The 12,852-nt window shown below is 46.3% G+C and overlaps 1 protein-coding gene across 1 annotated transcript in view; it reads left to right on the plus strand.

The window, feature by feature from the left end:
• The window catches only part of PDE10A (phosphodiesterase 10A), a 580,174-nt gene that overhangs the window by 237,937 nt on the left and 329,385 nt on the right, over window positions 1-12,852 (plus strand). The window contains 1 exon segment of the mRNA XM_060167479.1: window positions 3,489-3,623. Within this exon segment, the coding sequence (XP_060023462.1) occupies window positions 3,489-3,623 (135 nt within the window).

Consider the following 12,852-nt stretch of genomic DNA (forward strand, 5'->3'; position numbering starts at 1 on the left):
CAGCTGAGCTGTGCAGGGAAGAGCAGTCGCCCCTGGTGTTCTGCTGGCCTACTTGCTGGGCCGGGGAGTCCCTGGACCCCCAGCGCGGCTCCCTGGGTGTTCACACACACACTTTCTTCTTTGCGCATCACTTTGTAGGCAGAACAGTGACTCCCTACAGCCTTAGATCCTGGGCTCAATCCAGCTAGTCACAGCGGATCCTATTTCATTAATGTGTGAATTAATGGAGTTCTCTCAGGGCCCCCGGAGGTCCCCTTTGTGATTCAATTCCTGTTTTCCCTGGTGTGACAACCAGCCTGTTTGTGCCGGTAACGCAGTGCTGGACATGATCTCAGTTCCACGCAGGGAGGGTCCAGGTCAGTGCAGGGAGGTGTCACCTGCCTCACCTGCCCCGGCTTTTCAGGGGGAGCGACCCTCCTACCGACCTTTAATGTCTGTCCTTCTTCTGCAGTCTTCATGGTTGAGTTTCAATCCGTATCTATTCCTCTTATTTTAGAAAGAAACTTTGGCCCTGGTCTTTTAGACACAGTAATCATTAGAATGTCCTAAAATTTTAAAGGAATATGTGATCTGCCACACAGGGCTGGAGGCTAGAGGGGTCAGGAAAAGCAAACGTGTGGCTGCCTCCACCTCCAGCCCCGCCCAGCCTGGTGGTTCCTGGCACTCCTGCCTCAAGGACTCTTGACAGATTGGGGGTGGCCTGAAGTAGGCAATATCCGTGGCCCACCATCAAGCCCATATGAGGCATGTCACGTGACTGGACCGATACTGCACGGGAAATACCGAAACCGAGACGAGACTACTAGTCATCCAACTCCTGCATTCTCCGTGTTGTGCTTTTGTTTCCACACAACTCTCATTACTCAAAATGTTATGCCGATGGTTTCACGGGTGCATACATAGATCACAATTTATCCAAGTGCTCTGTTTAAATATGGGCAGTTTAGGTGTCAATTATACCTTCGTTAAGCTGTCTTAAAATAATTCATATGTTATGGGACATTTTAATCCGAAATATTTATTACATATCAAAAGTCATCCTCTCACCAATAAAGCATCCTAGAATCTGTACATAGGACTTAGAAATTATTTGTAATCGGTTGTTGTATGATTTTTCACTTCAGACATGTGACCTCAGCTTTCTTGTTAGTTATTTACACATCAAAGGTAAGAATAGCAACACAGAGACCCATGAACACTAGTTAATAGTTGCACGCACACAGATGTACCTGGCAGTCCTGGTTCTACCCCACGGCCCCACCCTGCTGTTACTGGCGTGGAGAGGGCTGGATTAAACTTTTCAAGGCACTGATGTTTGGCGTGGTTCTGGTCTTATTTGCTCTGATGCCCTTTGTCGTCAGCCGCCTCTGCTCCTTTCCTCAGTCCTTGCCTTTTTTCCCGACACACAGTGCCCAGCTCTTCTGCCCATGATGTTCGGTGGTCCCCACCCCAAGAGTCTTCCTTAATGACAGCAAACCTCATGACCCTGTGGAAAGAGACCAGGCTGAGCCCGACATCGCCCCGTGACACACTTCTGAACCGAACCCCCTGTGTCTATAGCACCCCAGCACACTGCCATTCTCCCAGTGAGAACAAGTGCACCACACGCTGCACGTGTGTTCAGTAGCTGGGAAGCTTCTCCCAGCCGTGGCCCCTCGGCTGGCCAGATCAGCCCTGCCGGTGTGAAGCAGCATCTGGGTGCTTTAGGCGCAGGAGCTGTGCTAGGAAGGTGTGGTCCCCCAGAATCGGGACACAGAGGGCGCTCTTCATTGCTGCCTCGTGGTTTTGCTGCAGCACTGGGCCCTTGAGGGCGAGGCTCCAGGAAAGTGGTCTCCAGCCCTTGTTAACCACGATGGCGTTCACTGCCACAGCTTTGGAAGGGTATCCAAGGCCCTGGGCAATTCCCACTGGATCATGGGAACTCTGTCCCCGTCCCTTCCTCTCTAGAAAGCTCTTCAGATCGCACACGAGAGAGAGGAATCTACTCATTCTAATTTATTTTCAAGAAAAAGTGAAACCTTTATTATTAAAAATCACATTTACTGTTACAAGTTACTTTCAAGAGCAGAAGAGCTGAAGTTGCAAACTGACCCAAGCCACTTAGGTATTTTCGAAACCAGGTTCTTAATGGAAGATGCCCGTGGGCCCCAGTAGTTAGAGCTGGATGAAGGGTACAAGGTGCCTTTCCTATCTCCCCACTCCCCAGTTATCTTGTGGATGAAGTAAATCTCAGACCAAATCCTGCAACTGAGATGAACCTTTGTCAGGGAATGGGCACAGGGACACACAAAGGCAAACCATTTACCTGTGATTGGAGACTTCCCAGGAGAACCCCACTCCTGGTGGTCAGTGCTCTGCCCACTGTCATCTTGGGCATTCTGCTGGTCTCTCAGGAGATGTTCACTCAGGAAAGGTCGGTACTGTTCTAGCAGCAGCATTCAGCTAACCTTTGAGTCCCACCAGATGTTAGATCCCTCCACTTGCAGCTCCCAGAACTGGAAAGAATTGCTGGAGTCTTTTACCTTCTTCGTATCACCGTGCAGAACCCCAAATCTTCTAACCAGTTCGTCCTTCTTGAATTCCCCTCATTTCACCGCTGAAATGCCATATCTATACCCATTATTGTGATGACAAACCCTCCAGTATGACCAGCAATAAAGACAGTTGAAGAATCTATAGCGGCCACCTGCGGAGTGTGAGATTTCGATGCTGCTTTCACATGTGAAACGCTTCTGAAGTGCGTCACTGATCAGGTGCTCAGATGCTAACTGCCTACCCCAAGGACGTAGATTGAAACTGGCTAACGACGCAACATCACGCTGTCTGTATTAAAGGCTGTTAGAGTGAATTACAGATAATATACCACCAACATCACTGTGTCACAAGAATGCGTCTGAGACCCAGGCCTGAGGAAGGAACAACACAATTCTGGGTTCTTAAAGAGGTTTGTGGCTAAGCTGAACATAGGTCGGCGCTGCACTGAACAAGCATGTTAGTCTAGCCCTTCACCCTCCACCTTCCCTCTCGCCCTCATCTCATCTCCTGACGCACCAAGACGCACATACTCTCACATTCCCTGCATTTCGGGTCCTGCCGGAGGTGCTAGACAGTGCAGGCTGACCTGATATCCCCCTAGGAAAACCTGCCAAATTGAGTCTAACTCTTAAAGCCACCTGCAAATAGCTAACTCTCAGAGTCCACTGTACATGAACAGCAGCAGGATGTTCTAGCCAGTGTAAGTTTCTGACCACAACAGCTCTGAAGCCACAGTTTGGCTCTGTGTGTGTGTGTGTGTGTGTGTGTGTGTGTGTGCGCGCGCGCGTGCGTGTGCGCGCGCGCTCCTGTATTGAGGGGCAGTTGCAGCCCTGGTCACGCTGTGTAAATGACCTTCCTGGGATTGGAGACTTCCTAGGAGAGCCCCACTCCTGATTGTGACAGTACATTTCACTAGTAGTTGACATTAACACATACCCTGTTGTTCTCTCCAGCCAGCTGCCTCCCCTTCACACTTAAAAGTGGGAGCAAAGGACCCGCTTTGCTGACACTGAGAAGCAGGCCAGACACCCAGGAGCAGATGAGCAATGACCCAGCAGAAGGCAGCCTGGACTCTTGTGATGCAACAGGTACAAGGAAAGCCCCGCTGTGACGTTCCCCCTCCCTTAAGACTGTCTCTACCTTCCCTGATGATCCCTCTTCATCTGAGCAGGGGCTTCGTGGACAGTGGCCAAAAAAACTGTCTGTGATCGGGAAAGATATGGGGATTCTCCATGTTAGAATAGTTGCCAGGAACACGGAGGCAGTCTTGCATGAGTTTTCTAAAACACCTGTGTGGCTTTTTTCTCTTTCACTTATTTCTCCTATGTTTGAAGGTTTATTTGACCAGTATACTTGCTCTTTACCTCTCTTTTTTGCGAGTCGGATCAGGCATCTTCTTGGTTGAGTAGACAGTGAGATGTCTGATGCTTGTGCTGAGGGGACCAACAACAGTCATGAGAAGGTGCGTGGCATGTGGGCTTACTGCGATAGTCGCGCTCTCCTAGAGAGATGCCAGTAAACAGCTGAGAAATGAGCCCAGCAGCCTCCGGAATACGGGAAGAGGAGATGCCACCAACAGTGGCTGAGAGGAGCAGGAAGGCCAGGCATATGGTGGCCCAGAGGCCAAGAGGAGGAAGCATTTCAAGGAGAAAGCAAGCAACGGTGACAGAGGCCCCAGGAAGTTAATAGTGGACTTGGCAGTGTGGATTCCAGGCGGACCTTGGGGAGAGCTGTTCCGTGCAGGGACAGGAGGAAGGCCTGAGGTCCCAGGGCAGGACGGGGGGAGCGGGACGGGAGGCAGCCAGTGTGGGAAGCTCTTACAATGGGTTTTGTTTTATAGAACAGGGAAGTAGGATGATAAGCTGGCAGGGGAGGTAGGGATCAAAAAGGTTTGTTTATTTTGTGTTTTTTTTTTTTTAAACATGGGGCAGGGCAGATTGATTGAACCCTATCAGTAGCAAATGTGATCATCCTACAGCCAGGTGGAGACTTTCTCCTACCTGTAGAAGTCTCCAAAGCAAAATCAGTACCTTTTCAGCCTTATCGTAAGAAAAAGACTGCTTATCCCTCCAGTCAAGAGACCTTAAAGCAAAAACAATGCCAGGAAGCTGTAGATAGACAGACAGACAGACAGACAGGCACACACACACACACACACACACACACACACACACACGCAAATTCAATTCCAATGTCAAATTCAGTTCCAGTGGGGAAACCAATAACAGCATCTTTACATTTTGGGGTAGCCACTTGCCCTATGTGGCTACTGTAATTTAAATTCGTCAGAATTCAGTGAAATTAAAAACTCAGTTTCTCAGTCAAACCACCACATTTCAAGGGCTCAATAGCCATGGTGGTGAGTGGCTACTTAGGGAAGAGCATAGAAGTGGACTATTTCCTAGTCACATTCTGTTGGATAGGCTGCTGCGAATCCTAAGGGAAAGAATGTTCTTAAAGAAAGACTGGCCTAGAAGAAGAGGAAATATTTGTTGGAGAAGGGAGCAAAGCAAACTGAGAAGGGATTTGTCAATCCTGAATAAAATGTAAGAAAAACATAATGAAAGCAAGGCCATGCATTTGAAGAATTAGGAGACATGAAATCATAGGTTGCTCATGAGAACTGAAGAGGTGAGCACCAAATCGACAGCTACTAATCAGAGTTTACTGTAAGAGAAAGAAATCGAATGCAAAAACATCAGTAAAAATATAGTAAAGGCAGCTCCAACAATTATATTTCAGTTTTTTATTTGTAATTCAATTTTTTGCAACTCAGAACAGGATTCCCTTGAAACTGAGATAGTTTAATAATTCACAGAGGAGGTTTCTGCCCCCCGCCCACCACGGTGTCCTTGAACGCTGGGCTTCTTAGCACATTCAGGTGTGACTTCTGAGGCTTAGAGAGGCTAGTTTCCTAAAAGATGGAAGGACACGTAGAAGGTGGACCTTTGAGTCCTGGCTCAGTGCTCTCTCTGGGATCTCGGCGGGCAGGGGCCCTGACTAGAGTCTGGGCACCCTGAGACTTGGTTCTGAGCAGAGATGAGGGGTTCATGCCAGGCCCGTTTTGGAGCAGAATCAGGGCTAGGGCAGCCACTGTGCAGCCTGGAGCAACCTGGCTCAAGGTCCAGGGACCAAAACGTGGTATCTGATCATGATTGCTATTAGCACCATTTCAGCTACATTTGGGGTCAAATAGGATTTCCTGGGCTTCCCCCTAGTAATTACCATAATTTTAAGACTACTATTTTCATGGAGAAATATTTTGTGTTTTAAACAACTGACTTGAAATAAACTTCTGGATCTCAACTTTTATATGTTAACATTCCTAGTTAGGAATACAGCATTAGCATTTTTCAAAGACTTAAGCAAATTCTGAACTACTTACTTGATAGGGATAGCGCTGGGGTTGAGGCTAAGAATAGTGTTTCATCTTTTGAAAAATCTTCTTTCCTTGAATGAAATCATGTAAAACTGTTACTCATAAGTCTTTTTCTCCCTACAGTCTAAATGGTAGATAAAAATAGGATTTTAATATCTCTTAATATTGGTTTCCAAAAGGATCCTTTTATCGGGTAATGAGAACTAATTATCCGCCAAAGTTTCTTGCCCTTTTTGTCTTGGCTACCAGGAAGCTCCTAGAAAAACGAATTGATTTAATCACAGTCTTTGAAGTTTTCATGAGGAAGGTTTAACACTGAGGCCAAAGAGAGTTATTGGAATTGAGTGAGAGAACAGGATGGGGGAAAGGAACAGTGACTCTGGAGTCTGACTCTGGTTCAAGCTCTGTCCTTAGCTAAGAAGGACCAGAAACTCAACTTTATCAGTTACCCTACATAAATAAGTATTTCTGTTGGGTAATTGACTATTATCATAAGTATTTATCAGAACACTAATTTATTTTATTTATTTATTTTTGGCTGCATTGGGTCTTTGTTGCTGCATGTGGGCTTTTCTCTAGTTGCAGTGAGCAGGGACTACTCTTCTTTGTGGTGCGTAGGCTTCTCATTGCGGTGGCTTCTCTTGTTGTGGAGCACGGGCTCTAGGCGTGTGGGCTTCAGGAGTTGTAGCACGCGGGCTCAGTATTTGTGGCTCATGGGCTCTAGAGCGCAGGCCCAGTAGTTGTGGCGCACGGGCTTAGTTGCTCCGCGGCATGTGGGATCTTCCTGGACCAGGGCTCAAACCCATGTCCCCTGCATTGGCAGGTGGATTCTTAACCGCTGTGCCACCTGGGAAGCCAAGAACACTAATTTATTGACTTATAATGTCAATGATCTCTTTGTGGTAACCAGAATGTTCCTGTTTGTAATCCATGGAAACCTCTTTCCTGATATTGAGATATCTAGGAAGCCAAAATACTAATTAGCAGTTTGCTTAGGATTAAGGCAAAGGGAAATAATATCTTGAGGGATGTTTCATCCAAACCATAGTTATATCATTGCAGTACTGTTGCTGCCTAGTTGAGAACATTTTTCTGGTGACAGGGATGCTTTTGCCTCTCAGACTTTATCTTTTCCCTTCTCTACAAAGCTAAGCACTACTAAAATGTGCTTTTCTGACACCACTACACCATGTCAGCTGTCCCTCCACATTTTTCAGATGTGTTTCTATCGCCAGTGTTGTTAGAGTGCTGTACTAGGAGGATGGCTGTCCCACTGGGAAGACGATCATTCCCAATACCTCCATGTTCCTGGAGGGGCGTGGCCCTGTCCACGCTTCCTTCTCTCTGGCAGTGCCTGTGTCATTATTGTAATCAATCGGACCTCCTTTTTCTGGGGGGGGGGAGAATTCACATTTTACATGCAAATAAATAAAATTTTCAATATTTAAATGAAGTGTTCATCATTAGCAAATGATTGCTTTAGTTATTGTCTTAATAACCCATAGGCAATTGTAATATTTTTAACGTTATGGCATCTTTTTAAAAAACAGACTCCGTATTTCACCTTTTATCAAAATTATCTAGTACCTAAAATTATAATAGCCATGTTATATATCAAAAATCGGTAACCAAAAGCTGTGTATGAATAATTTTCCCGCTGAAGGTCTGCTTATTGTCAGTCGTCTTTGAGGCCACGCGAGTCTGTAACAACAGAGACCATCTGCACAAATGCTTGAATTCCTGGCATCTTCCTTGCCACCCCAAGAAGTAGTTTTTAAAGACTATTCTGGCTTTGGCACCATGCTAGGTGCTATGGGGAACATAGCCTAAAACAATCTCTGTACTTTAAAAGGTTTTACGTTACAAATCCTTACAAGAATTCCTGAGTCCGGTCTTCATGGAACTATCCCAGGAATCTGGGTGGTTGACAGGTAGGTGGAGCATTGAGAACTGGAGTGCTGGGTGCCGGTGATGCAGGAGAAGCCACCAGCTATAGCATCAAGGTTTGTTGTGCTTTGCCCATGAGGACAGTAAGTTCTGCAGTGAAAAGGGGATGACCGCTGAAAGGAGATGATGTAAAGGGCAGAGACAGGAAAGAGGAGAATGAGGGGAAGTCACGGATGTATGCTATAATTGTATATTTGGTTACGGGCTATTATCAATTGATGATGGAATTCATTTGTTATATCTTTCTATACTATGGCTTTTTTTTCCCCTTGACCAAAAGCATGAGATGATCAAATGTATAACAGGAAAGATGTGTTGGTTTATCTGTTTGGTTTTGCATCTCTTCGTGTGTTTATTTTAATCTCTCACTGTTCTCCAGATCTACAAAAAGGGATATTTTCTGTTCAGTGAAGCCTGCTCACAAAATCTAATCATCAGGGCTTTTTGCTGTTGATCAAATCCCATTGATTTTTTCCCCCTCTTAATGGTCAATACATTGGTGAATTTGCAGGTGTGATGGTAAGGACAGAAATGCCTCTGAGGAGTGTTAGTGGCGACAGATAGGACGTATGTAAACTCTGTGTGAACTCTTCTTGGAAAGGACACTGTGCAGAGAAAGCCAAGGTTGCAGGGAAGTTTTAGCATCCCTAGCGTTTCTGCTGTCAGCTCTCCTCGAAGTTATCTCAGCCACACCCCGTCCTCTGGCAGGCAGGCAACGGTGGTGCTGGTCGACTCATAGTTTAAGTGGGTACTCCGAGGTCTCTCCTCCCTTTCTTTCCTGATCTCCATGCTACTCTCCCTTTCCTTGAAGGAGCGCACGCAGGTCCCTCCAGAGCTGTTGGCACTGTGCGCATCTGTTCGTCTGGTGGTAGGTATTGTTCAACACCCACAGCGTTGGCTGGCCCAGAGCCTGAGAACTCGAGCCCGTTCCCAAACGTATATAGAATTTCTCTGTTAGGGACAACATATTGTGTGTGACACTGCTGCAGCTGAGTTTACTCCCTCCTTGGTGAACATGTGTGAATATGTTTGGGTGCATGTGCAGCAGCCTTGAAAAATGTGTGGGGAAAGAAAAGGCTAGAAGCTGTGTTTTCCATGACTTGTTCCACCCCTTCTTCCTGGTGATCTGACTTGTGACTCGCGAAGTCACATCCTTACTGCCGAGGAACTAGCTACCTCCACTCCTTCTTAGAGAATCTCAGGGGATGTGAAAACAGGAGAGACAGGCTGGCTGGTCCCTGGTTGGCTTCTCAGCCCCGCACCATCCCGTAGCCATTGGTGAGGGTCGGAGGCGAGGGGCATCCGCTGTTGGGAAGGAGTGATGGTTAGGAGGTGCCGAAGAGGCAGGATGGAGACGGGGGGCTAGGAGGTCCCAAAGAAGGTCAGGTCACATTTTCTTGCTTTTGGCCTAAGCCCAGGATTTACAGAGCTGAAGAGTAAAGTACACAGTCGTTGGAGTAATTCAGCAAATTGGACAGAGTTTCTGAGCTTTCAGATGCATAATGTTTCTCATCTTTGTTCTCAAAAGAGAGCATCAGATCAATCTCCATGTTCCTTTAACTTCACATCTACAACAACTTTTGAACTTACTTTTGAAAGCCTTGAGCTGGTAGTCTCTGCTCTGCTTTGTGTTTCTTTGGAACTCACGGAGGGGGAATGTGAATTCACGGCAAGAGTGAGCACAGAAGGAACCCAGTTGTGTCTTATCCTGTGCTCTCTGTATGGCTTTGTCCACAAAACCCTCTTATGGCTCTAAAACTTGGCAAAGTGACACCCGTGTTTTTGTCCCACTTGCCATCCCTGGATGAGGCTAAGCAACAGCTGCATCAGCTCAACATCCCAACCACAGAACTCCTCCGCGACGTCACTTCTTAAGAGGCTTGGAACGCACACCGGGTATCAGACAATGTCACTGCAGGGTCTGCCACTCTAACAGAAGTAGGGAGTGCCTGCAGTTTTGTCTTATTAAAAATAATTGTTTGCAAGTTTACAAACAACTCCAGAATCTGACCTTTGCAACACAACACAGTCTTCCCTTCTCCAAAGTGAGTTGTTTTTGAGTTAGTGAGATGTGTGCACTTTACCTCTAAGAGACACTCTCTAGTTCTTGTTCAGACGTATTTCAGATTGCATAGCAAGGTGGAGAGCGTTCTGGTGGCCAGAGATCGCTGCAGTGGGTTCTCGTTGGTCTGCTCATTTTCAGTATGTGACCTTTCCCAGAGCACGTCCTGGTTCTGAGAGGTTTAATCTTGTGTAATAAGAATATCAGAGACCCTGTGTGCATTTGGTTCCAGCAGATTAGATAGTGAGGGCGCATTATTGTAATGAGCCGCGCTCCCCCCTCAGATGACGTGGGAAGTCCAGCGATCGCGGGCCAAAGGCCAGCTGCCAGCTCGGCTTACTCAGTGCAGAACCGAGCCTGCCCTTGTCCTCTTCTGCTTCTCGCTCCTTTGAATTGTGTAACGCTTGTCAGCTTAGCACATTTGTGAGTGTGCCACGTGCTGTCACTCTCCCGCGGCAGGTTGGTTGATCTTAACGGTCTACTTCTTGACACTCAAATAGGTTTCTGAACGTTTCCTGTACGTGCGTGTGTGCCCCAGATGGCAGCGTTGGCCCATTTCAGTGTGTGATTGCTGCTCTCCAGGTTGTGGAGGGATGCTGCTGGCCCATGTGCCCGAGATTAGAATCAAGCCCTTAGGGTCGGCTGTGAGGTCCTTACTCAGGCAAAAAGCCCATTGACGTCAGCAACCGGGGAACATGGTCTGGTTTCATTATAAGTTAAAAGTGTTCGCCGTCAGAAGGAAATACAGAAAGGGCAGGGTGTTTTTAGAAAATTAGTTTTAAAAAATGAACCTGTTCTCTGCTTTGTGTGGTTTTTCCTTTGCAATTTACTGCACACAGAGTTTATCCTTAAGCAGACTCTCTGTCTCAGGGCATGTTCTGAACTCACACAACCCTGACCCTGACTGTGAGGTGGCTCCATCCATCAAGGGCTCAAACATTGTTTGCCTCTTGAAGGAAGGATAGACATACTCTAACATAGCTGGGGTGGCCCTGCCTACCTCCTGACCGCCCCTCTGACACCCGAGGCTGCAGCACCCAGGCCCGGACTGCCCGAGGGTTCCCTTGCACATCTCCTTTGTAGCACGTGAGGGTCCCTCCACATGTCTAATTTCTCCTCCCTCAGTTTATCAGACAGTCATTCCTCAGGACTCATCTCAAGCCCATGAAGCCTTCCCCCACCCCTACCCCCACTCCACACCCACACATTCTCCAGGAGGACGAAAGCTGATGTCTTCCCCTCCGGGTACCAGCACATCTTTTTCTTACATCTCTTGGTATTGTGCAAATACTTCCATCAGCCCCCTCTCCAGACTGACTTTCCTGATGGCAGAAACCATCTTATTTACTTCTGTATCCCCAGCACCTACTGCAGTGTTGGAACATGTTAGAAATTCAGCAAAACAATTTTTGTGGAATCAAAGAAAGCGGCATAATCCAAGCTGGGATTGGCACAGAGCTGCCAAGTGGTCAGACCCCTCCTGAAAGAGTACAGAGGACAGCAACGGTGGCCCATTCTGCTTGTGGTTTTTCGGTTCTGAACACAACCAGAGGACAAAGGAAACGCGCCTGTGGAAGGCGTGGAGTCACTGGAGACCAAGTTGGGGCATTTGCCTGAGCAGTGCTGGACAGGTGGCCCTTCTGTAAGCTTTCCTTTTTCCCAGGAATTCACGCCCAGGCATCTGAAGTCAGGGCATTTTATTTGAACAAAATATCTCTCTTTCTGTCTATCAGTAGAGCCATGGGGTGTTTTGTAACTGATTTGTTTATTCTAAATATGCAAGGCATTTAACTGAGGTACTATTACCTATGAGGCACAAAAGAATCTGATATTACAAATAGGACCTCTGTCTTTGTTCTCCTAATTATTATACTGACAGAATGCAGGTATCAGACATAAGTTGAATATCCTACAATTTCCCAACCAGTGCGGCCAACGAACCTGCGTAAATAAACCCTTCAAATGTCTCACTTTTTCTCATTGGTGCTACCTATAAAATCATCTGCATGATAGCTTTATCCTCTAGGAGAAAAAAATCATGTGAGCATTAAATTGTACCTTTTTCTTCAGAGGTTCTCCTAAGGATACAAGAAACCTAGTAAGTTGCATAATGTATATGTGGTTTTGACATCAGAGATAAGCTGATGGTGAAATACTTCCAGTGACGGTATACTTGGCAAATACTCTTACCACTGGCACTTAGAAGATGAGATTTCATTCCAATCATGGTAAACTCTGAGCATTATCTTTATAAATAAAGTAGGTATAAAACTGCTTAGGATAAACCATGTAATCTGCAGCAAAAGTTAATTTAAATTCAAATCTGACTTTCTAATTTTCTTCAGTCCCCAATCTACACAATATATTGGGTAATGAATGACATTTTAATTCCCCCCCACCCCCCCAGTTCTCTAACATCTGTATGATGTTACCTGCAAAGAGTAAAGGAAAAGGACATGCTGTGTATGTGCTAATGTTGGGAGATGCTAAGAGAGGTGATATTTAAAAATAAAAAAGCTTTCTTGAGGTATAATTTGCCCATTTGAAGCGTGCAGTTAGATGGTTTGGGGCATATTCATAGATATGTGCGACCATCACCACAGTCAATTTTGGAACATCTTCATTACTTCAGAAGGAAACTGCATGCCCTTTAACTCTCACTCCCTAACCCTGGCCCCATCACCCCCACACGTCCAGAATCAGCCGCAGATCTACTGTCTGTCTCCATAGATCATCCTGTTCTGGACTTTCAAAGGAAAGGAATCACATAGTATATGGTCTTTTGCAACTGGCTTCTTTCACTCAGTGTAATGTTTTCGAGGTTTATCCATGTTGTAGCATGTGTCAGTGCTTCACTCCTTTTTATGGACAAATAATATTCTGTTTGATGGATATACCACATTTTGTCTCTCCACTCATCAATTGATGG

The sequence above is a fragment of the Lagenorhynchus albirostris genome, chromosome 12, assembly GCF_949774975.1.
Source record: "Lagenorhynchus albirostris chromosome 12, mLagAlb1.1, whole genome shotgun sequence".
NCBI lineage: Eukaryota > Metazoa > Chordata > Mammalia > Artiodactyla > Delphinidae > Lagenorhynchus > Lagenorhynchus albirostris.